General features: G+C 39.6%; 1 protein-coding gene across 1 annotated transcript in view; it reads left to right on the forward strand.

Moving 5' to 3' along the window:
* fndc3a (fibronectin type III domain containing 3A) overlaps positions 1-26,931 on the forward strand; it is an 83,133-nt gene that overhangs the window by 1,130 nt on the left and 55,072 nt on the right. Inside the window, exon 2 of the mRNA XM_041799750.1 lies at positions 5,354-5,497. Coding sequence (XP_041655684.1) covers positions 5,387-5,497 — 111 coding nt within the window. The 5' untranslated portion in view covers positions 5,354-5,386. The remainder of the gene's footprint in view (positions 1-5,353; positions 5,498-26,931) is intronic.

Consider the following 26,931-nt stretch of genomic DNA (forward strand, 5'->3'; position numbering starts at 1 on the left):
TGTTTGATAGCAGTAAACTGTGTGAACAGCAGTAAGAGCTAGGGCTAAACAATTTGGGAAATAATCTAATTGGGACTAGTTTTCCAAACATTACAATTTAATGTGTGATTATGTTGTGTTAATTTGACTCATATTGTAAGATATGATTTGTTGTGTTGAATGGAGTAATCATTTTTCAGTCATTCTCATTTTGATTAAGAAAAAACAGGGCTGCCAATAGTGATCATGTTAATTGTGACTAATGAAGGTTCACAATAAGTGCACACTTTTTTTAAAATCGCGATTAATCGCATGCTTTAATTGCACTTTGGCAAAGGCACGCCAGTATCTCCCTGCAGCGTAAGTCCACTGCTGCTCCTTAATATCTCATTTCACCTTATAAACTCACAGACAGCTCTGTGGATAAGTCAGAATTCATCAAAACATTATGAATATCTAATATTTCCTTTTCAGTCCATAACATGTTCCTTCTTCTGTGGTTAGGTTCAGGTTAAAATCTCTGATCTACCTCTAAAAGCAGGTCTGTATCCAAACAGGAGGTCAGTTACCCTTAGTTATGACTGTAGAAAAATCCAAAATCAGAATCAGAATCAGGTTTTATTGTTCAGTACATTTTCACATATAAGGAATTTGACTCGGTGGTTGGTGCAAAACAAGATACATAGATGAGGAATAAAGTATTAAGGGGCCATTAAAAATGAAGTAAAATATTGACAACGAAATAGTTTAAAACACAAAATAGTGGAATTTTGAAATGGGATGAAAAGATTGCTATTAATCACAAACAACTACAAAAATTTTGTGATTAATCATAATTAAAAATTTCAATCTTTTGACAGCCCTAAGTAAAACATACAAAATTGAAGAAAATATAATTTTTTTGGAAAGTATTCTGAAAATCTCGATGCTTGAATGTTTGCATGTGTAGAGCACAACATCACTGCTACTTCAAAGAAACTGTTTGTGTTTTTTGGTCTCACATTTCAGGTTAAAGAAATATTGCACCTTATGCAATTTGAAAATTGCATAAGGTACAGGATATAATGCAATATGATCAAAATTGTGAATAATCTCCCAGACCTAGTAAGAGCATTTCTGAACATTTAGACATTAGTAGCAAATAACAAGGACCCTAACAACTACCAAAGCGTTCTAATTCGGGGTACATGATTATTGGAAGAGTATTGGAAGATCTGAAAATGTCTTCCAATATTTTTGTGGTAAATGTCTGCCCATATCAACTGTAAAGAACTACATTTTAATATTGGTATCAGTATAGGTATCAGCTTCATTAATTTGTAAATATCAACATATCCAATATCATGAATCCGTAGTTCAAATGACAAAAGTAGTATTCATATTGACAAATAGCTCTTATTTCTTTCCAGTCATCACTCTCTTTCAGTGTATTTATGTTGAGACTTGGCATGAACAGAGGTTGGCTTGAGAGAACATCCCATTGTTCAGCCCTTTCAGGGTGTTTTCCCCATCTCAACAAAACTGTAACTGAAAACCAGCTGTGTCCTTATCGACTGCACTCTCAGCCACAGGCAAATATGATGTACAGTCAGAGCAACAACAGATGTTACCACAATTTCAGTACAGAAGTCATGATTGTTATGCTGCAGCAGGAAAGGTGGTGGACAGGCTGAGCTGGAATGCAACTCTTCATTTATACAGCCAAACCTTTTCCTTAATAGGGAAACATAATTACTCCACAGGCTCATATTTAAGCACAGGTAATGTGGCACTCCAACTCTATAATCACCCACTCATCCTGATTAAACATCATATTTGCAAACACTATTAAATATGTATTTTCAGTGTTTGACTACTGAGTCACCTTAAGGCCTTATCAGGTTATATCATGTGGGTGGCCAAAGGGAAAATGTAAAAAAGAGAAGTGGCTGTCATCAGGGATCTCCCTTTGCACTTCTTCTCTCACTGACCTATTGGTGGTATTTTAGTGGGTTTTTGGCAAATATTTCTGACCTGAAACATGAATGTTTTTAATAGGCTTGTGGTGTAAAGAAATACGCCAGACTGATTGACTTGGAGGCCAAATGACCGCAGAAGAAGCTGGCCGTCATCTGAAGAGTGCTAGTGGACCAGGCTAATCTCATGCTGGTCTTCTCCTGAAGCAGTAGTCCCCTTAAAGCCAGTTCATTGACCATCACACTGTAAACTGACTGAGTTCATGAAGCTTAAGGAGAGGAGGGGCTAAAGCTAACAGATAAGCCAGATCACTGTGAGGTTTAGGGGCGCATGCGCTGGATTGTAATTAGACTCAAGGACACATGTTACACTCTCATGGTATACTGGGGTTTTTTTTTAAACATCATTCTTGTTTGCTTTTACACTTTTTTTTTCTGTCAAAGCCTGTCCTCATCTTGACTTTTAAATCTTATTTCATTCCAGCATCCCTTAAGAACGGTATCTTCCTTTATTTCCTAAGAGGATTTGATTAAATTTCACACATAATCTCTCTAGGCTGATGTGTTTGTCAATTCCTCGAATTTGGGAACATCACATGCCTAATCTCTCTGATTTTTTATGTTTCAGTGTCAAAGATTTAAGAACACAGTGAATAGCTTATGAGTCTCAATGCACCCCTTTCAACTGAAGGGGTTAACATTTTTCCATATACAGCATTTATTAATTTCCCTCACTTCTGCTTGTGCCCACTACATCCAAATCATTTTATAATCACTGTAAAGAGCTTTTGTTATGCCTAATACATCACCTGACTGACATCATGTGCAGCACAGTACGTCACCTGATGACTCGTTTGTCTTTTCCTCTTTCTCTGTGACATGGTTCTTTTAATTCATTTATATGGACGTGTTGCTCCATTTTTAAATAGCTTTTTCTCTCTGTTTTTGTGTGTTTACTTGTGTATTTTTTTAAGTTTATTATAAAACTGTTGAAGAAAAAGGAGAATTTTGCTGAATAATACTGAATAGCTGTGTAAAAATATTGATTTTCATTTTTTTCTGAGCTCCATTGTTCACACAGAACTTTTGTTTGCATCACCTCAACAAAAACCTAGAAAAAAACACAAGAGAGCTCAGTCACTGCTGATTATTGATAGCTTCTCTCTCTGGTAGACCGCCTCAGGCACAGGAATAATTGACAACATTGTCTCCCACAACAGCACCACTCTGATTTCCAACACCTTGTACCTACTTGAAATGTCAATATCTTAAAACAGAAAACATCAGATCAGTCCTCATTTCTGCCTCACCGTGTCTGTTTAGTTTGGATGGAGCAGCTGGCTTAACTTGACCGCTCATTGATGCCGTCAGGGAAAAAAAAATATCTTTCAGAGTCAGTTACTGGGCTGCTCTGCCAGAAAAAGCAGCCTCTGAATGACTGGCAGTGGAAAACAACGGATGTGTTTGGAAATTAATTACAATGCGTGTCATTGCAAATCAGTCTCTCAATAAGTGTTTACTGGAAACGGTTTAGATTCAGGGGTTATTGGTCATGTGCTAGTTGGTTTGTTTACTGTAAAAGGCATAATTTAAATTGCTAAATATAGACTTTAGTATGAGCCCAAGATGAAATAGAATCATCCGGATGCAACAAAATCTTTCTTTTGTTGGGATGTCATAAAATTAGCATAAAATATTTTTCAACATCTCTTGAGAGGAGATTATGCAGTGGTCAGTTTGATCCTATTGTGGTAGTCAGTAAAAGCCCATTTTTTCCCTAGCCACCCTTTATCTTAATGTCTTAAAGTGCCTATAAAAAGTATTCACCCCCTTGGATCTTTTACCCTTTTACAGATTTTAAAAATCAGTCATGGTCAATATAATTTGGCTTTTTGACCAAAAAAAATTCAATGTCCAAATGAAAACAGATTTCTACAAAGTCAGGCCAATGAAATAAAAATATATAATGTAGAACACGTGACTGCATAAATATTCACCCCTTCCATGTCAGTATTTAGTAGATGCATGTTGAGCTGCAATCACAGCACTGAGTCTGTGTGGATAGGTCTCAATAAGGCTTGCACATCTAGACACTGCAATTTTACTCCATACTTCTTTTCAAAACTGCTCAAGCTCTGCTAGGTTGCACAGGGATCAGGCGTGAAAAGATCTTTGGTGGATTGAGGTCTGGGCAATGACTCAACCACTCTAGAACATTCACCTTGTTGTCTTTTAACCATTTCTGTGTAGCTTTCACTGTATGCCTCGGGTCATTGTCTTACTGAAAATTAAATCTTCTCCCAAGCCATGGTTCTCCTGTAGACTGAATTAGACTGCCCTACCGGATTTTCTTTTATTTGGCTGCATTCATTTTACCATCTACCTTTACTAGCCTTCCGGGGCTGGATGCCAAGAAGCATCCCCACAGCATGATGCTGCCTCTGTGCTTGACAGTGGGAATGGTGTTTTTCTTGCATGGTCACTCAGTTTGTGAGGACAGCTGGACCTAGGCAGATTTACACATGTGCCATACTCCTTCTATTTCTTGATGATGGATTTAACTGAACTCTGGGGGATATTCAGTGGCTTGGAAATATTTTTGTATCCATTTCCTTACTTCCACTTTTAAATAATATTTTTTTCTCTGAGTTGCTTGGAGTGTTCTTTCATCTTCAGGTTGTAATGGTTGCCAGAAATACTGATTACCTAATGACTTGACTTTCCAGACACAGGTGTCTTTATATTACAGACATTTGAGGCATATCCACCGCACTCATTTGTAAGACTACTACCACCTATTGGCTGGACCTCTGTTGAATTAGGTCAGTCATTTATGCAGTCACTTATTTTACATTACACTTTTTCTTTAATTGACACGACTTTGTATAAATCTGTTTTCACTTTGACATTAAAGAGTTTTTTTCTTTGCCAAAAAAAAATACATTATATTGATCATGATTGATTTATAAAATCAGTTGAAGGGTAAAACATCAAGGGGGTGACTACTTTTCATGGGGACTGTACTAGGATCTAGTAGAAAGGCACGATGACAATGAGAGAAATAACTGCATTTCTTCTGGTATCTTAAGAATTCCTCAGAGAGTTATGAAAAATATATACTCTTTATGGTGTTCATATTGTTATGCCAGTTTTTTTTCACCCATGTGAAAGGACAGATTTATGTGTACTTGATAATGAAAGCAATTGCATTCAAACATTGTACTGTTGTAGACAAAGATGTGCTCAGACTGTGAAGTAGCAGAGAGCAGATAGAAGCTGCATCCAGTGGGCATTCTGGGTAAATGTAGTTCTCAGTCCAGGTCAAATGACTGGTTTGCAGACTGGAGAGGATGATACCGCAACAAGACTTTGTGGTTTACTTTGTACATTTCCATTGATCGTGACTGTCTTTGCTGCAGGAGCACCTCTTCAGTGGTGTGAATGAGGGAGACATGGCAGACCACACCCCACCTCTGGAGTCCGGCCAGCTTCTCAGCCCTGAACTCCCGATCCTGGCCTCGCCGCCACCCCCACCTATGGTCAACGGGGAGGGCCCCCAGCAGGTACACTCAGACCCCTGTGCTCTCATGTCCTCCTGCTTTTAGTCATACACTTGTGACTCTGCTTTGTTGACTTTTAGAAAAATGTCTCTACAGTCAAAAAGTTTGTGTGTTCAAGGTAATTTGAGGAACGTGAAAAATATATTTTGTCAGGAATTGGCAGGAAGTGATTCTGAATAAATGCAGTTGGTTTCTGTAGGCTTGGATATGGACAATTGAAATTTTAACCTCCATATGTTATTATATTGCAGAACATATGTTTTTAATATTAGGCATGCACTACATGAACAAAGGCTATTTGATAGTATGTTTCAGTATTGGGATAAGGAGTGTGATAAATCAACTAATTTTAAAGAATCCAGATTAGCTTTAGCCATAGCTGTTTCCTACATGTTTCTTTTGAATCCAAAGTAATTACAATAATTACCTCCACCAAGGAGGTTATGTGATCGGTAGGGTTTGTTAGTTAGTTAGTTAGTTACTTTGTTACTTTGTTAGCAACGTAACTCAAAAAGTTATGGACGGATTTTCATGAAATTTTCAGGAAATGTCAGAAATGGCATAAGGAAGAACTGATTAGATTTTAGGAGTGATCCGTATCACCGTCTTGATCCAGGAATTTTTTAAAGGATTCTGTACTACTGGGAGGTAGGGCTAATGGCGGAGGTCTGCGCTCTCCAAGTGCTTTTCTAGTTACTATATGAGTTGCTGATAGCTGGCAGTAAATGTGAGAGTATTAAAATATACACAGGAGGTTACAATATCTCAGACCCAGCTATTTTTCATAATTTTTCCAGTTTGTACAAACTGGATTTGATTGGGTGCTGTAATAGTTGTATCTGAGAATAGCACACTGTATCTCTCTTGTGAAACCACATCTTTGGGGGCTTGTAAATGCTTAACAAATGATGCAGATACGACTCTTGCTCAGATCAGTACTGAAATTACCAAATGGATTTGCTGTTCTCACTTCAGCTCTTAATGAAACATACAGTATTACACAGGCAACAGGTGTTTGTTGGTTTCTCTCTCGGTTGTGATAGCAGTGTTTGTTTTATGGGCACAGGGCATCTGTTGTCAGTGTCAGAGTGAGACTGAGTGGCCCTGACAAGCCTGGGTGATTTTCCTGTCATTTTGATGGCCATCAGTTCGATTTGCTTAAGTTTCCGTGACTTCCTGAGGGATAGCATGGAACCCACGGTGATATCTTTTTCCGTCGTTTCCTCAGTCTTGCGCAGTTTGTCTAGATAAGACTTGCTAAGCTCTGCCCGATAAACATGCCTTTCCAGCCTTCTTGTCATTTTCCACAGTGGAAAAACCCTCACCTGAATCAGGCTTTGTTCACGTAGAGATCAAATTTTGCTGGTTGTGTCGGGCTGTAAGAGTGTTCTCATGGAATTCAGTTACCTTTACCCCCTCCCACAAAGGTTACCTCATTACCTGTACTCGTCTTGGTCAGTGTTTGCACTGTTTTATGAAAGTTGGAAGAATAACATGCTGCTGTTTCCTCCTGGCTTACATCATTATCATATCACCCAACTGCTCAGGACAATTTGAGACACTGCATGTTCAAAAGCTGAAATGTTTCTATGCGGAGAGATAGGTGCCTGATAACACTGAAGAGTTCTGTTTTTTTAACCAAAGTATTTTCATTGTTTTTGCCTTGAAGGTGTTAGTGAAGGCTCTTCATATCAATACCCAGACACACATTCTGCAGCCAAACAATCACTGCTAGTCATTTAAGATTTGATATATAAACTTTGCTCTTTAAATTTATGAGTATTGAATGATGATATCTTAAAACACAAAAGTAACATAATTTTAGATGCACAGTATTTTTATACATCCTGCCTTCAACTGCTACAACAATGGCCAACAATCAGCAGTGATAACAGGGAAACTTGTAGGCCAGTGCACATTATGATGTCTTTTTCAGTCAGTTACTGTTAGACCTGGCTACTATGCACTACAGTGCGGGGTCAATATCATGCGTCAGTAGTCATCAGGCAATGAGTTCATGTCTTTTGACAAGGGATGGAGATTGAAACCTGGTTCTTTATTAGGGTTGGACAATTAATCGAAAATTAGATTAAATTGCAATTTAATAGCAATGCTGCAATTTTCAAATTGCAGAAGGTGCAATATTTTCTTAACCTGATATTTGTGTCAGAATACCAGTTTTAAACTTTTTTTTTGCAGCAGAGACATAATGCATCAGAATAGTCTACAATTTCTTCATTTGAGTACTTTTTTCTTAAGAATGACAAAAAAATTACTCCCTTAAAGACAACAACTCATATCCAATTTGAAATATGAGTCAAATGTGAAATCAAACCACAATCGCAATATTGGGGGAAAAATTGCAATTAGATTATTTTCCCAAATCATTCAGCCCTATTCTATATTATTAAAACAAGTGACTCGATAAGACGTTAGCTTATCAGCTTATTAGTACTGCTACTGAGTCTCACAGGTTCTGTGGTGTAACATAATTTTATCATCTCTTGTGCAAAAACATAAATCAGTTCCTGCAGGTGGGAGCATAATGTCTAAGTACATCAGCATTGTGCATCAAATTCAACATAATGTGGTGCCCTCAACTGTTGGCTGTAAGAAGAAGGACTTCAGCTGTGCTGGGAGTCGCATGCAATCTTAACACTAGCTTCAGGTGCAAGAGGGCGATTATTTTCCTCATTCGCTCAGATTAGCACTGAGAATTCCCCCCAAACTTTGTAGCAAGTAAACTTAGTCAAAAATAATCCAATGTTGTGACGTATGGTGAAATCAACATAATGAAAGTTAATTAGTGTACTTAAGGTCGGTCAGATGCATTCAGGGTCATCTCGATAAAAATGACTATTAGGCAACTGAAAATGAAATGTCCTGTGCTAATGTGTCACATTAAGACATAAAAAAAAGGTTTTGATGAGAAACTTGAATAAATAATTATGAAGATTCTTGAGTATTTCCGGGTTGGCGTGCTGGCATAGTCCTAACACAGGAGTTGATAAGTTGATAGCATCACCTGTGACTAGTGCTACTGAAGGACAGGAAAAGCGGTGCCATTTGAAATAGACCTCTGTGGAAATGCAGTGAAAGCAGCCCCGTTTGGAAGGGAAATTTACGTTTGGTTCAGCTGCTGGGGGAAAATGCGTAAACAGCATATGTCTGCATCCATTATATGTTGCCTCTGAATCAATGCATAAATGTCCACATCCGCATCACGAGGCATCACTGAAATGGTTGTTTTCAACACCACTACTACAAACTTGTGTGTTAGTGTGTCTGTGTTGCTCTGCAAAACCCAACACAACTGTGTGGCAGTGAGATTTTTATGCCAGGTCCCAGCCCCACCATCACATTTCTTGCTCATTTGTTAACAGGAAACCATGGCCGCTGAAACTGAGCACATTATATGTAAAGTGGAGCTGATAAATATTGAGAAGCACACATATTGCAGTTATTGAAAGGAGGAAAGAGAGGAGATGTCAGAGGAGATGGAAGGTATGGCTGAAACAGCTGAGGGAACGGATGTTGGGGATTTTAGAACTGGTTAAACCACTGAGAGACATGGATGAGGAAATGCATATCTGTTATCGTCAGGTTTTTGGAAAGTAGATTTGAGTTGTTGTTGTTCTGCAGCCATTAAACTCACATTAGACCACACACAATTACACAGGGATTTGGAATCACCTAGTGCTACCCAGTGGACCAGTCGCAGGGTTGTGGTCTGAGTTGATCTGATGCCCAGATACCTTTTTTAGGTGGTGTATGTCAGGTCATGTGTAGGCCTTTTGGGATTAAGGGCTACCTAGGACATATGCTACAGTGCAGACACTATGGATGAAGTTATTATTTGAAACAATAACTTATGAGGTTATCACAGGATAGTTAAAGTAGTGTAGGCTTGCACTGAAGGCCCGGGTATACACTGCACTGCACACCGCTGTTGATTTGTGTTATTTTTATGCTAATGGGATCAAAAGAGTGTTGAATATTTGTCAATTCTTAACAGAGACGGTTGTAATCTTATCAGTAGTAAGTTTTCAGTACCTTGTACCATGACATATACCCAAGAAAATTTGAAATTGAATGTAACATTTACATGTAATCAGAGTTTTCAATTTGACTACCTCTCAGGATTTATTTTGGATCATTTTTGGGGGCATATTAATATTATTTGCTTTTGGCATTGCTGTCTATGAGGTACAGGCTAGTTTGTAAGTGTTGTGTGTCTGAGAAGGTGTGTAAATATACTGACAGCTGCAGAGTGAGGAGCAGGAACCACTGGAGGGGTCTGGGCCTTGACAGAGTGAGGCAGGAGCGTGGTGACAGTGAAGAGGATTCACAGCGATGGCTGACCCCGCCGCTTCTGACCTTTAGCTGGAGAAGCTGCAAGGACACCTCATTCTTTGTTCTGGGTTTCTCTGTCCCGGTCTTGGCTTGGTATTAACGCTCTGTTGGACCAATTATTCTGACTCACAGAGGAAGCTGTTGTCTTGGGGTCATTACCTGAGATGATTTCTTTATAAAGATGACTTTGGCTACAGTATGATTCACTGCTTCCATCCATTTAACTCCCTCCACCCCGCCCTGCCAAGACTTTTTGCTCATGATGTTTGGTTTGTTTCTAAATTGGTTAGAGATGAATCAGTGTGTATCTGTCAATGTGTAAGCCTAGCTAATGGCTTATGTACTTATCTTTTTCTGTGCTGATGGTTATGTACATTTTCTCTCATTTTGTTCATTACTCTTCCTCGTTACAGCTTTCATTGAGTGTTTTCATGTCCTTTGTGCTTGTGTGCTTATGTCCTTCTGATTTGATGGATTTTAGGTCTGTTTGTGGATTCACAGACTGTAAGTGATTAAAACACCTTTGAGAACATTTTGATGAGCCGTTAATGGGAATGGATCGTTGGCTGTTACTTTCACTCCCTGAATAAACAAACCTAATGGGGACAGTTCTTGATTGCAAGAACTTAAAAGCCAACATAGAAGTTTTTCAAGATTTTTTGAGTGGACAGCTGAAGAGAGATGTGAAATATGGCCAGAACCAGAACCAGGGTTTGGACCTGCAGCCGACTGAAAGACTGAAGCCTTCTTATATGGGTGCCCTCTCTACCAACTAAGCTAAAATGCCGCCCAAGCTGACGTAGGTTAAAAAATCAGTTAACAGAAAAGTTCAGATTAAAACTTTCTTGAATTAGCTTTGATTGAGCATTTCTATCATTAGGCACTAGAGATATGAATCTTAAAGTATCTCATGGTTCAGTTCAGTTCAAATTCCCATTCTGGGGTGGAGCCTTTTCAATCCAGACCAGTTTCTGATTCACAACACATTTCCTGTTTGTTATAAAGCGCTGATTATTTCAGAACTTTCTGCTGTACACTAAAGAGCTGTGAATTATAATTTAACTTTAAAAGATAATAAAATGTGTTCAAGATAATTCACTTTTTGACGATTTTATCAGCTGATTACAATAACGTAAATACATAAAGTAAAACCTAAATTCAAAATTATTAATATGAATAAAACATGCAGACATAAGTAAAAACTATTTAGCAGACGCTAAGTCAAGCAAGTTGAATAATATCATTTGGGACACAGTTGCTCACTGAGGAGGTGATGGTGGGTCCTGAAGCTCAACCGCTTGAGAACTATTGGTCTAGTGTATGCATTTGCAGGACTAAAAGACAAATAACAGTTTGAAAACATCTTTATTTCTTTAGTCATCCAAGCTTTTGAAACTGTTTAAGATGTGAAAATCTTCCAGTGAGTGCCCAGCTTTACTTGGCTGGTCTGCATCGTTTTGTGCCTGAGGAGACATTTATATGTACACAGTCTAATATGGTTGGTGATGATATGGTTTGCATATCCTCAAAGAAGAAAGATGAGGCAACCATTGCAACAACTCTCGAAGAGGTTTGTTTATGCTGGGTGCAGGCAGTGCAATCCATCCTGTAGGCTACTATGGATACTTTTATTATTTCAAGGCACCACCCTCTTCCTACTGAGCAGCTGAGATTGGTCCATACTGCACGGCTATGATGGTTTTTGAAGAGACAGGAAACATTAAGAACAGAGGTGGAAGAAGTATGAGAATAATCAAGTAAAAGTACAGTTTCTTTGGTTAAAATGTACTTAAGTAGCTGATAACTGCCTTATATTCTGGTACAGAGAGTTCTGTGAAGTGTGGTGGTTCCACCTCTGGCTTCTCCCCAATTGATTCTTGGGCTAGGCAGTACCTCTTGAGCTTCAGTACCTGACAGGCAGGTCATTTTTGTGAGGTCCAGAACGCTGATCTGGATAGTGCTGTGGTCCTTTTGGAGACTGTAGATGTCCTTGTGGGGCTCTTAACTTGCTGAGAGAGAGCCTAAAGCATTGGAAATGCACGGGCCAAAAGAGAGTCCTGGTATCAGAGGGTGCCTTGGATGCTGCCATCATATCTGTGTCTGTGAATGGTGAGGGTGTTGAAGTTGTGGAGCAGTTCACCCACCGTGGCAGCGTATTCCATCCATCTGCCAACTGCGAGGATGAGATCAACCAGAGAATTGGACTTGCGCATGAGGTGATGGATTTGCTGAGCAAGACAGTGTGGGGTTCCCGATATCCGAGCATGTGGTCGCAAGTCAGAGTCTTTCCTGACTTACTCTGAGGCCTGGATGTTGACTGAGGGGTCGGCTGGACAGCTTTGTGACAACTTCACTTTGGCACATCTTTGGGTATCATCAACTAGACCATGTGTCCAATGCTGATGTGCTCAGGAGAGCAGGAATGGGAAGGGTCAGCTGTTTGATATGGGAATGGCAGCTGTGCTTTTATAGGCACCTAGGGCACTTTCCTGGACCTGATCCAGCCCACTACATACTGTCTGCTCAGGACCTGGTGGGCTGGTCCAGGTGCTGTGGACTGTCGGGGCGTGGACTGCGTGTGCGTCATGGAGGGGTCAGCTTGGAAGATACCTGGAGAAATTGGGCATGGGTATGGGCCTAGCACAGGGCTGGATGATGGCCATCAGGAAGCTGGAGCAGTACGGGTCTAAGGTTGGCATGGGAAGTGCTGAACTGGCATATGCTCTCTGACCTGACCTAAGTAGAAATAAAAGTACTCATCTTTGAATCTACTCATCATAAGTTTACTCACAGTCGTGATGAGTTACTGTTGATACCAAAGGAGCTTGTGACCAATATTTACTTTCCTTAATGTGCAACTAAAACAAAAGAAAATGAATCTCCAACCTGGTTGGTTTATTCAGGGTGGAACTTGAAATTAAACTGCTGATTTGGGATAAAACTCTGAATCATTCTCTCATTTTGTGCCCCTGGCAGTCATGTGTAGTCAAAGCTGAACTACTACCAGTTTCATGTTGTTGGCAGGGAGCTTGGACCTCCTCGTTTTGGCTTTTAAAGCTTGATTATTACTCAGTACTCGATGCTGTTTAAAATGCAATGAAGTACAATACTTTTAATATGTACAAGTACACAAAAGCTACTTGTTTAAAGTACTTTGAGTTAATGTACTTAGTTACTTTGACCCCTGATTAAGAATTGACTTCACACCTCTAATCATGATGAGTACCCAGTGCTTGGGCACAGTTGCACGACAGCTTCATTACCATGCCTGAGTACATGTGAATCATGTCTTAGACCACCTCTCCAGGTGGGCTCAGGTAAGCTTATGTTCACGCTGATCAATTGAGCATTTGGGTCAAATGTACTCCGATCCAGGCCTGGGCCCCTGATTTGAAGCCAGTCTTAAATCCAAAAACCTTCCGACTGCTCTGGATGTGAGATTGAACACTGTTAAATAGTTACTCCACAAATTGAACAGGGAGCACACAGCCAGGAGTGCGTGGTCTGCTGGTGGCTTCGTGCCATGCGTGGGCTAATGTTACTGTGGGATAGTGAGACCTCACTCCCGACTCAGCCATCTTGGTGCTGGCCTTGTATGCTATAGTCAGACACGGGAGACAGGGCCTTGGAGATGTGCCCATTGCGAGTTGCCAGAGGACTGGAGTTGTGAGAAAAAAAATGCAACCCACACTGCCTGTCTCCTGGTCAGCCACTGAATCATCTGTTGAGATGGGGGTGAGCCCACTATTTGTCAACTGTTGTGAGGAGGAGGACTGTGTGTGACTCAACAGTGTTTAGGACACTTTCTTCTATGAGCCAATGAGACAGACCATAAAATCATTACTGCACCAATATTCAGAGCAGACGCAGGTGGGCAAGAAAATTTTTATCACACAAATCAGTCAATACTAATACAGAACTGAGCTCCACTCAATTAAAGTATGAGTACTACACTGATCAAGAGACAGCATGGACTCTTATAGTTAACTCAGAACTACACTTGTCAATATTTTCTTTTTAATAACGCAGTAAATATTCCATTGTGTGCCTAAAAATGTATAAAAGCAGCCTATATTCTAATGAAATCAAGCTTTATGGGAGGAAGAGTTGAAGTAATGATGCTAAATATGTCAAAATGACACATGTTCTTATTGTGATTTTCATCTATAAAGTAAAATAGTCTCTATAATACCATTTAAAGAGTGAAAAAGTTTATTCTTCACTTCAAATAATAAAATCTGGAAACAGAATGTCCTCAGCAATATTTTACTGCTAACATTGCCTGGCTGGATGTTTGGAGGGAGGCAAACCAGAGGAAGCAATGGTGTGTGAAAAAGCATAAATCTTATTTTGAAAATCCCCAGGGGAGCATAAAGCCTCATCATAAAAATATACTTTCTACCTGGACTTTACCTAGAAGAGTCTTACTAACCAAAGAGTACCACCAACCCTATAAGGTCCTTCGCTTTCCAGCTGACCTGAGATTCAAGGACAACTGGGGAGTAAGAACAAAGTGCCCTTGCTATGATGAGAGATTCCTCTGGAAAGGCTACAGTCCACAGGGCTTCACAAGTCAAGGCTCTGTGGTGAAGAAGCCAGATGGATGGTGCTCCTGAGGAAAGGAAAAGTACACGACAGCATGTCCAGAATTTGCAGATGAGATTTTAGAAATCCACGTGCTGAAAAATGAAGTGGTCTGATCAAATACAGACGAGGAGTTCAGCCGGAGAAGAGAGCCACGGATCAGAATTACTACGAGTTGTCAGCTATCTAACACCAGTGGCACTTTGAAGCATGGCAGTGTCAGACTGTGGGAGATATTATAGGGTGCTAAGACTGCAGCCGAAAACGAGCAAACTCGTGAGTGAAAGAATTATTGAATAGAATGATTTAATTGAATAGAATTGCATAGAAATTATTCTTGTTCATGTGAAGGCTGTTTTGCTTTAAGGCTGCATGGCAGCACAGCAGTTCCTCCCAACAAGAAAGTTCATGGTTCAAACCTCCTGTTGGACAGGGCTTTTCTGTGCTGAGTTTGTCTGCTCTCCCCGTACATGCTGGGTTCCCTCCTCTGGCTTCCTCCCACAGTCTAAAGACATGCACAGTCTAAAGACATGCTTGACATGTCAGCCTTGCGATTGACTCGGGACCTGTCCAGGGTGTACATTACCTCTTGCCCTAAGAAAGCTGCAGACCCTTTGCAACCCCCAACAAGAGATGCATACAGTGTATAAATTAGGGATGCGCCAATGCATCAGTTTAATATTGGTTTGACTGGTATTGTCCCATTTTACAGGCCCATTTAGCCTTCCCCCATGTCAAAGTGAACACAGATTTCTACAAAGTAATTTATTAAAAATATGTTGCGTAAAAGAAATTACAGCATAAAAATTCACCCCCTTCAAGTCTGTATATAGTATGCAGCTTTGGCTGCAATCCCAGCACAGAGTCTGTGTGAACAGGTCTCAGTCAGGTTTGCACATCTGGACACAACAATTACACTCCATTTGTCTTTGCAAAACTGCTCAAGCTCTGTCAGGTTGCACCAGGTCTGGGCGTAAACAGCCCTTTCCAAGCCCAATTCTCTGTTGGATTGAGGTCTGGGCTTTGACTGGCCATTTGTGATCATTTACCTTGCTGTTTTCAAACCATTTCTGAGTAGCTTTTGCTGTATACTTTGGGCCGTTGTCTTACTGGAAAATAAATCTTCTCCCAAGCAGTAGTTCTCTTGCAGACTGAATAAGATTATCCTACAGGATTTTGCTGCATTCATTTTACCCTCTACCTTTACTAGCCTTCCAGGACTGGCTGCTGAGAAGCATCCCCCCAGCATGATGCTGCCACCACCGTGCTTCACAGTGGTGATATTGTGTGTGTGGTGATGTGCAGTGTTTGGTGGCCACCAAAAATAGCGTCTTGTCTGATGGCCAAAGAGCAACATTTTGGTCTCATCAGATCAGAGAACTTTCTTCCACTTAACCATGGAGTCTCCCACATGTCTCTAGTTGAGCTTTAATTAGTTTTCTTTAACAGCAGCTTTCTCTTTGCCACTCTCCCATAAATATTTGACTGGTCTGAAAAGTCTCTCTCATCTCAACTGCTGAAGCTTGTAACTCCTTCAGAATAGTCATAGGTTTCTTGGGTGGCCTCTCTCACTAGTCCCACTCAGTTTGTGAGGATGGCCTGATCCAGGCAGATTTACATATGTGCCATATTCCTTCCATTTCTTGATAATGGATAATGTGTAGTCACTGTATATGAAACAGTCATTTTCACAAATGAAAGAGAGTTAGACTTTTTCTTTTGATGTTTCTTTCATTTATTTGTTCACCTCAAACTGATACTCTAGTCTGCCATTAACATTATGAATCCACTTTTAAACATAATAAACACATATTTTTATCATCACCAGTCCACGATGGTACGCTCAAGATTATTAGTGTACCTAGACTATGAGAGGAAACATAAAAGTTTATAGACAGAGTTAACAAAAGGCTAAAGGAAAATACAGTGTGCGTCAGCTGTAAGAGAACACACGGATGTTTGGCGATGTGCCTACACATCAGTTTGTGATTGGTCTGATAAATATGCAAAGCAGGTTGTATTCTGTGACATAATATTGATAACACATATTTATGAGGACTTTCTACGTCATGAACAACTCTAGGAAAGGTTTTATTTCCCACCGGTTGTTTCCTACTAACCTGTCATGCAACGTTTCCAGGGGATCCTGGAGGGCGGAGGATCATCAAATTGCCCTGAATTACTACGGCACACGTAAGCATATGCAATCACCTGCGTTAGTTCCTGGCTAGATCCGACACTGGCAGGATTTTCCCACTGTCGTTTGGCTCCAGTTTCCGGTCCATCCAGCTGCTGTGTCACATCAACACGCAGTAAACAATTAGGAGGAACAAATAGTGAGAAACCTGAACTCTGAGTCACAGACAGATGAGAAACGTCAGAGCTATCAGCCATGAACACAGAGAGAGAGAGAGAGAGAGAGAGCCTGTTCTCCGGGGTAATAAAGCACAGCAGCGGCCGTCTGTGTGGCAGTGTGTGCTAATTGATCCATACTCTCTTTACAAAAGGCTTCGGTCATGGATGCAGATCTTTACAGCAATGGGAACTTTGGAACATACTCTTTCATGAACTGATAGCAGTTTGTGTGATTTTTCATGTCTCTGGTCTATTTATACATTTCTCTCTTCCCTCAGAGCTCTTTTAAAATCACGTCTCTTGTGAATGCGACCAGGAAACCTTCACACATTACAGTGCTTATTCAGCTGTGTGAAAAGCAACCTTTGCAGCGTCCTAGCACTGTTTCAGAGTCCATCTACTTCCAAATTAAGTCAGTCTCGGCTGTTTGTTGGCCTACAAATTCAGCCTGTTCTATAGTGAGTGAGCTTGTAGAGCTCCAGCATGAAATGCAACAAACCTTGTTCTCCAAGTTTAGTCTAGCTTCAAAGGTTTTTGAAGTTTAGCTTGTTTTAGATGATGTTAGGTATAATAAGTAGTTGCCTAAAGCAAGTGGAGCAGATCTAATGGGTGTGATTAGCAGAAAAATGCATTTTAGGCAGAGTACATATTACAAGATAATTGTTAAGTTTTGGTCTGATTCATCCCTGCTGATCAAAATCAGCCAGCAAAGGCCCAATTATTGGATGGTTCAGAAAAATATTTTAGAAAGATTTTCTGTAGTTTGAAGAAGGTCTAGGTTTGTTAGTTTTGTAAGGATCCTAAGATTTGAACACATCAATTCAAATCCTAGGATATCCATGTAATTTTGAATGGTCTATTCAAAATCAATAAGCTGTAAATAAACAGCACCTCAGTTTCTGCGATGACGTTGGGATTGAACACTGTTATAATCAGTAAGAAGTTGTCTGAAGCCTTTATTACTGCTGTTATGCTCATTTCTTTACCAGGGTGTCTGCAGGCTCTTAAAAGAAGTTAAAAGTCAAATCAATTTAGTGAAAAATAAAGGCTTTTAAAGGTATTTAAAAATCTTAAATGCAAGACAAAAATCTCTTAGAGTTTTTTTTTAAATATATATCTTTGAAAAGAGGATACAGGCTAGAATTTCTTCATTTTACTTTCAGGCCACTAAAGAAAATATTCAGATGTTTCATTTTTAGCCACTTTGTGGTATCAAATCAGCCTCTTTCTCTCTCATTGTTTAATCTCAAAATGCTCCAAGAAAACTACAAGTTAAACTACTAGCATTTTCTTTATGCAACAGGTTAGGAATTGAAGACACAGTAGGGTTTTAACATATTAAACTGAGTCTTGAAAATGGTTCTAAAATTAATGAATTTAATTGTAAAATTTTCTGTATATGCTATGTTTAAAAGTAAAGTAAAAAGTGCCTCCTATGATCTTGTGATTCTGTGTAGAAGTTGAGGGAGATTTTGACTTCCAAACATCTATACTGGTTGGGTTAACACAGACTGGTGAGCCTAGTTGTGGTTGCTAACTGCTAAGAGCTTGGTGTTGTGTGTGGATGAAGTTGGGTGTTGTAGCAGTATTTTACCTTATTTATTGCACAGCTTAGATGGCTTGTGTCCAACTCTTTGGGGCTTGAAGGAACTTGAAATACCCCAGTATTATTGCTTTAGGCATTGCTCACTCTAGAAAGCAGGTATCGTCTATTTTACAGGTGTGAGTACCACTTGCAACTTGCTTTTGAGTGAGGAGGCGTGTGCTGCATCAAACAGTTTAGCTTCTGCAGTGTGCTATTTATGGCCATGTGGGGTTGACCAATAGTAGGTCAGGCTGATAACCAGTATACCCCTAATTTTTCCCTCTCTGAACTGCTTTGCAATGTTTAAAGCTGCTCCTACTCAAGTTAATAAATATGAATGTTTAACATAGGGATGCACATGACTAGTCGGCCAAATGGTTAAAGTCCATTCCCCTGGTAGTTGGCACCGAAATTAGGGGTTGGTTAAAGTAATTATAAACTTTATACAATATCATTTCAGGTCCACAACTCCTGTCTAATGCTGTGTGACGCAGCTGCCCCCCACTTCTAGCCATTGTTGTTTTTTTTAATGACTGCTGCCTTGCTAAAGTACAATTTAGCACTTTATTGATAAAAAAAATAGGGATATTGCTGGTCCCACATCACATTGTTTGTGTCTTAAGTTGTTTTACAGAATGTATTTACTTGACTTTAGACTAGTCAGCTAAATGCAGTTATATTTGCATAACTGGATGGGAAAATATTTGCCAAGGAACACCCCTTGTTAAAATGTACAATCAGAAATCCTGTTGTGTGGTAGGATACCTGAGGACAGCGGGGCAGGTTTGAGTAGGGCTGTTACGTGGGGTGGGAAGATAGCCAGTCAGGAAGTAAGCTGACTGAAAGTTAGATGGACATCAGATATGGAGGACAAACTTCTGTAGTTGATTTATGGCAACAACACAAGTGTTAATACAGTTTTTCCTTTTAAATATATCACAGTCAAACTGAGAAGGAGAGGAGTAAGACTAATGCCCTGTGCACATGGAAACAAATTCAGGAGTATATGCAAACGTTTTATGTTGGATCAGCGTTTCATCCACACGGAAACGGCATTTCGGGTGACTGTAAACGATACTTTTTGTAAACGGGCCCCAGAGTGCATAAATTCATAAACGACTGCCGTTTCATCTCCGTGTGGACGGCTATCCACATCTTTCTTGAAACGATTAAGTCACACATAGCGTATCTCCCTTAAGGCGCCTGCACAGGTCCGACCAAAACATTAATAGTGGACTACAGGGTTGTGTTCATGCTGCAGAGGCCACTGAGCTTGTTATGGCTTTAACAGCAAAATCTGCTACTCCTTTACCACCACAACGAAACACACACACCATATGTTCTTAAATCCAACACAAAGAACAACCAGAAGGACAACTAGAAGAAAGTTTGTGTCAGTTTTCTGTGATCTTTTTCTTCTTCTCCTGTGGTGCATTTCCGTGGCAGCGTTCCAGCGCCACGTACAGGCTTGGCATATGCACTACAGCGTTTTCAGTCGTTTCAGTGGTTCCTGAAACGACTCCGTCTTTATGGAAAACTCTTTCAAAACGAAACGGCAATGTAGTGTTTTTGTCTCCATGTGGACGGGACCTGAAACTTCTACCATAATGTATGCAGCAGGTTGCCACATTTAGCTTGTGTACTCTAAAGTCGTGTTTGACTGGATTTCAAGTTTTAAGAGTGACGACTCTGGTTGTTGATGAACAGAATCTGTTAGAGTGTGGTGTGCTGGGTTGCTCATCCTGTTGGACACCACACACTATTAAAAAAAGAGAAACTTAAATCTGTCATTATTTGTCATCATGTGTGGGGTCTCTCACTTTTTCAAAATCAGTCAAGATTTAGAAAATCTTTTAGTGAGTGCCAGGCATTACTGATGCCAATAACTGAGCTCTTAATACTGAATTTAATTGACAAATACAGGGAAAAGTTGTGGTTCTCTTTTCACACTTGTGCAATCTGATGAGAATGCAGCATTATACAGCAGGCCTTTGAAATCTAATGCTTAAAGTGTGACAAAGACACTACCTATCCAAGTTTTATCTTAATGAAGGTTCATGAATGCATCTTTTTTCTGTCAGTTGTCTTCCACTGAAAAGTGCAATATCAAAAAGTTGACCCCACGGGAATTTTAGGTGCTGTTTGGCTATGCTAGTTTGCTTGTTTTGATAGAGAGCAGTTGTTGTTTTAGGGCTGCTTATAGCTTTCCTAACTGTCTTATGTATATTTAATGTATCCTGAGGACTTGATAGCATGGCTTTGCTGTTGTTGAGTTGGTTAATCAAATGAGTTAACATCAGTCCCTTAAAAAAAGAACATGTTTGATTAAAAGATGTCTTAAATTAACAGTAAATGGGGCAGGGGGGTTGACCTATGGGGCAAAAATTTTAATTTCACTTTATTATTTGTTTTTTGTGTAATCCTTGAGTTTGGTTGTAATTTAGTTCTTAACAGATTGTACGATTAATGGCACTACATATAATGTATTTCAGAGATGGGCATCTTTGGTTACTGAGTGGGCCACAGTATTGTTGGCTGACCGCCGAGGTCTGGGTCTGTATGTGACTGACTGACTGAGTGAAGAGACTTTCAGTGCCGTACAGAGTTGCGTCAGCGGAGGAGTAGCTACATCTTAGCGACATGTCATCCTTGCAAAGCAGATGTATTTGTCAGCCTCCATTATCTGACATCAGGAAAATCCATCTTGAAAAGCTCCAACCCACAATGTTGGTGCCGAACCGAACACCGTTCATAAAAATCTGCGTCAGTTCAGGAGTACAAGGTGATAGCAACGGCCAGGATTTTGTTGTATTTTTACATACAAAACAGATGTTTTTGGTCTTCTGGCATCCTGCTTCGGCATGACTTTGTGATAGTAACAGGGGAAAGGGTTAGTTGTGAGATTGTATACAATGGCTGCAATGGCTTTCTCAGAATAATGTGAAATACATCCATGCAACGGATATACGAAACAGACTATCTGGCATGTCAGGTAATGATCTGTCTATTGCGCTGTGGATAATTTGCTTGGGGAAGAGGCGGAGCTACTCTGCCTCTCCCCTGTCCTGCATCAAGACCAGCATTCCAGATAGTTGCATTCAGCCATTTACTTGGTTTAAACCTGGTCTTGTTACTCTCATTGCAGTTGGACCAAATTGTTACAAATTGTGGGATACATTTAATTTAACAATTATAATTGCTTTTAATTTAACAAAAGGAACAAAGATATTTCTTTCATCATGCAAATGCATATAGTGATATTTCATTAAATCATCTTACAGTACTGGAGCCAAACTAAACTGTTTGTAATAATGCAATAAATATAATAGTTAACTTTTAGTAAACATCCTTTGCATACTTTGTGATATAAAAAAAATGCATTTAATGGTATTTATTAAAGATTTGTACAGCAACACTTAAAGCTAATTGTATCTTTGTTTTCTTGCAAACATATACCAGTAATCAAAGATAATTATAGAAATTATTTTATTTTGCATATTTTCATGGGAGATTTTACCATATTTTCCTTAATTTTAAAACTTTTTGATAGTTGAAATTAACTTCAGGACCACATTTGATGAGAAAGGCTGCCTGTTGACCCCGGGCCACCAGTTGCCCACTGGTTTATCTGATCACTGCAGATTTATAACCATATTACTGCATGTGGTCTGTATAATTTTCTATTTCTTTACCATACTTCCTCTTCTAAATTCACTTTTCCTCCATAAATCCCTAAAGTCATTTTAATTCATAAGCCTGTTAAACTTAGATGTGATCATTAGTGCAAGCAGTTTTATAGATCTAATCCCTTGAATCCAATCTTTTTTTCATTGAACAGTGTAAAATACTCAGTAGGATTAAATTTGGTGGAGGATATGCCAAAAGTGCACCTCGTGCTCAGCAGTATCACTGACGCAGGGTCTCTGCTAACTTGGCACATGCTGATCAAATGATCAGCACTGTCGCTTTAAGGAATGATCCATTTAGAATGAATGAGGACAGATGTTCAGAAGCCGTGAATACTCGCGAGCTCTGTTTATTGTGTGGCTGTACAAATAGTGCCCCTGTTTTGACTGTCAGTGGGCTGCTTTGTGATCTTTGAAGACAGTACAGAACTGGAGGGTGCAATTGTCACCAGTGCTGGAGCTCTGCAATTGAACTCCCACCACCTCATCTCCTCATGCATCGATCGGAGTATTAACAGAGGGTGTATGGCATGTCGCTCTGTGAATGAGAGAGGGAGCCAGAGAGAGTATGAGGGGGAGGGAGAGAAGGGAGGGTGGGAGAGGGACTGTAGCGTAGTCGTATATGTCAGCCTCAGAAGCTGCGTGGGTCGCTGAGCTCCCTCACGCCATTGTTGTTGTTTTGAGAAAAAAAAAAGGCAGAACAAAAGACTCCCCACGCTGTGGAACCCTTCTACCTTTGCCGGCTCAGCTGTGCTATGATCACACCCCGGTGGAATGCGTTTGAAATTAACCATATTAAGGAGCACAGCAGGCATTAACTGAGCTGGCACAGTCAGTGACAGAGGCAAGAAGGAAACTGAAAAGCAAACTGAGGCATCATCCCCTCCTTCTCATATTTGCTCCTGTTTTCTTGGGTTCATCCGCCTCCCTTTCCGGAGAGTGGCCACTGCTGATAAGGTTTCAATCCCTTCTCCAAAGGTTTGGCGTGGACATCGCTGTGGCTTATTTGTTGAAGGGGTTGCTGTGGATACTGACGGTAGGGAGGCTGCACTGGAGCCAGAGGCAAGTGAACAAGCTGCCTGCTGCAGCGAGTGCCGCTCCGGAGCAGACGAGGCTGAACCAGGCTAAGCAAACATGAGATCCACGCCACACTTTCTGTGACGGCTACATCCAGCAGGAGAGACTGAGCCCCATCCGCCTACATAGCTCCCGCTGCACTCCTCTCTCATCTTGTCAGATTCTCTCTGGATTTTGTGCAAGAGTTGATGCTAGTGGAGGGTGTAAGAGACCAGCCCAGCCAGATGTGTTAGCATCGTAGGTCATGTGATTTCTCATGAGGGTTGGGTGAAGTTGTGGAGGGTCTGTGAGACCCTGGAGCATCTGTGACTGTGTGAAAAGCGACGCCTGAATGAGAGAAAGCGATGCGGGCAACAGTAAGTAGCAGTCAGATCTTTTGCAAGCTTTTCTTTTTCTTTCATGCACATGCAGTGAATTTGTCAGCACTGGTGTCAGATTTAACTTCCAATGTTACGATTAAAGTGGAGTTTAGTTGTTTACTTCCCACAGAATGGCGTTAACAACAAACAGACACATGTACCAGACTGTGAAGTGCCTAGACTTTGATTCAATTAGACCTCCCTCGCTTATGCATCCCCCTCCCATTCTCCCACCACCATCATCCACACTGCTGACGCTGCCTATGTGGGTGTGTATGAACATATGAGCTTCTGTGTGTGGCAGTCAAAGGGCTCTTTCCTCTCCCCGCTGAGCACATGAATGGGAGCAGTGTCAGAGATGGAGGTGCTGATGATTTCTGTGCTTGAAGAGAACCATAGGCAGAGCCCTTTGCCAGGGGAGTGTAGATTCTATGACAGCGACTTCCACAAGAGTGAGGTAACGAGCGCCCACACGCATTGCTGGGCAACAAAAACCTAGTCATGTGTGTTATTTTGGAGTTTATAAGAAAAAGTCAGAAGTGATTAATGTCTGATAATTCAGTGGGAGAAGTTTCTGGATGTTTTATAGTTTAATAGCATAATTCAACCTGTTGATTAGGAAGAACATTATCCTCTTGATTGAAGCTTTCTTCCGCTGTTGTTTAAAGATGCCATTTTCACAAACTGGTTTAAGACTTCATTTCAAATCACATTTTACCCTTTTCAGCTCTGATGCCCGTCTTTGTAATGACAAAAGCAGCATGACTCAGTGTAAGGTAGCAGTGTGTACCTGATATTTTCAGCAGCAATTATAAACTCCATTAAAAGGTAGAAGATGGTGAAGTACAGGTTATTTTATATTTTATCTGGATGGCTCATTTTAAAGCCTCTTAACAGGGATGCATTATATTCTTAACATAATATCATAATCGAAAGATAATAGCACAGAAAGTTGATTTTCTTCCTGGTAGATTCAATTTTTTTTTTTTTTTTTGGCAAAAATGTACGTCTCATATGTACTCTATTTCCATGTCACTGTTACTCTGCGTAATGTTGTGAATTAATACTAGGACTTTATTAAAGGTAAGGTTTAGCAAAGAGTGCAGACTGTATTTGTCGTCTTGAGATAAAATTTGTAATGAATTTGGAGTGTTCAAATAAATAATGATTAACCAATTGATATATTGGCTACACATACCAGCAAAAGTTTCAGAAATCCCTTAATTCTTTACCTGGGTATGTGAAGCATTAGGGTTAAAGCTGAACTACAGCAACTTTAAATTTCTTGCACATGTTAAGGCTGTTTTTTGCATTATTTCATGCACTTCTTCAGGATTTTTCTAAGAACCACCCTTGAAACCTGCTGTTTAATTAGGAGACTGAATTTTAATTTGAAAGTGATGCTCCACAACAAAAGGCGCCTATTATGATTTTGTGCTCTCCAAAAATCACTGTCAGCAGGTTGTTGCAGGGCTGTTTGTTGTTCTAAAAAGGCATTTGAAGCTTGCTTTTGTTGTAAGTGTTCAAAATATATTTTGACATGTATTTCTAAGCATGACATGGTCATGTTATGCTTAGAAATGACTTTCAATTATTTATTTATTGATGTGTATTTTCGAAAATATTTCATCTTTCATTGATTGTGAAATCAAATGTTGTCGATCTTGTTTTATGGCTGTCTCTAAAACTAATTGATAGTCACAATAGTAGGATCAGATCAGCTTAAGTGCAGGATAGACTAACTGTTCTTTACAGTAAAATGTGGGAGTAACAATTAGTTTTAAGATTATCCCCATATTGAATATTGGGAGAAATCCAGTACAGTGCATCCCTACTAATGAGTAGATATAAACACAGTTTAATCACAAAGCTTATTTCTTTGTATTCATTTTCATGTTATTGCTATTATTTAAGCCTCAGAAGCGTGTTAAAGGTTGATAATGTTCTTGCTTAAAGTTTTTATGTTCTTCCAAGAAAACAAAGATAAAAGCTTTGATCTAAATCAGTGTTAATTTTTTACATTTTAATGGTAAAATAAGTCTCTGTTTTAATCTTTAGATTAAAATGCTTGTTAGTTTCAGCCACATTTAAGTTATTTTGACCCTTAGTGGTTTTAGTCTCAGTTTATAAAAACTGAAGACATTTTAGCCCTGTTTTAGTCCGCAAAAAGTCAAAAGTCTAAGCTTACAGTTATTGCATTTATTGTTTTTGCCTGAATCTGGTGTAAATCATACTTTTGTGTTCTATGTAGGGCTGAACAATTTGGAAAAATAATCTAATTGTGATTTTTTTCTTCCAATATTGTTATTGCAATTCAGTGTGCCATTATTTTTCAAGCTCCTCATCTCACATATTTCTCAAGAAACAAGCATCTCTGCTTCAAAAAATGTGATAAAGTAGTATTTTAACACAAATTTTACATTAAAGAAATATTGCACCTTCTGGGATTTGAAAATTGCAGTAATCCATGTTGTGATATAATCTAAATTTCAACTGAGTGCGAAGCCCTAGTCCTATGCACTTTGCAAACCTGGTACATATGCTTTCTACAGCTGAAAGGCAGAAAACTACAGATCCACCCTGCCTAACTGCTTGTGCTGTCTTGTCATGGTTTTTGAGTGTCCAACAAAAACTGAAGTATTTCAGTCTTTTTCTCAGTCTCCTAGAAAAACATTAGCCTAAAATTACTTTTCATGAGAGTTCTTGTCATCAAAGATCCATTTTACCCAGTCTAGTCTTCCTCATGGGAAAAGGTAGTTGGCTAACATATTTAGTTATAGTTTTAGTTAACAAAGTTAAGACTGATCTAAATTGCATTTATCAAAAAACATTCATTTAGGATCAAACAGGGGTGCACTGGTGAATGCATTCCTATTTGGTATCAGCTGATGTCGGTCTTGTTGACAAACACCAGCCATCTGGAAAATGGAGCCAATGTTTATATGTGGTATTAAGTTGATGTAATGCTTACATCTACTACATCTAACTGTCAGAAAAAGTCACCTGTTGAACAAGCTGTGATCTGTTTTCATGGTCAAATACGAGAGAAAATGTTAGGAAAGTGAAAGTGTTACACGAGAAGAAGTTATGAAAAGACCATTGCTATCAACATCAGCTGGATTATCATTTTTAATATTGGTATTGCTTTAACTTTTACAGTCAGTGTATTTCTAGAAACAGTCCCAGATTGTATGGAAGATATCTCCTTTAACTGATAACGTAGACCAATTATTGGCCTGGCTAATCATTTAGAACAATATTTGGCACTTGGCTGATTTTCGGCATCGGTATTTAATTTTAGCAAGCTACCTTGGCTCCACTGCAAGGTGTGTCCTCCCCTCTTGGCTGTAAGTCTCACCAAATGTCCTGCGTTCAATTCATTCTGATCGGCTAGATATCACATGACTACCAGGCAGCCAGCACCATTAATCAGTAGTA

This window comes from Cheilinus undulatus, linkage group 2 (assembly GCF_018320785.1).
Source record: "Cheilinus undulatus linkage group 2, ASM1832078v1, whole genome shotgun sequence".
Lineage (NCBI taxonomy): Eukaryota > Metazoa > Chordata > Actinopteri > Labriformes > Labridae > Cheilinus > Cheilinus undulatus.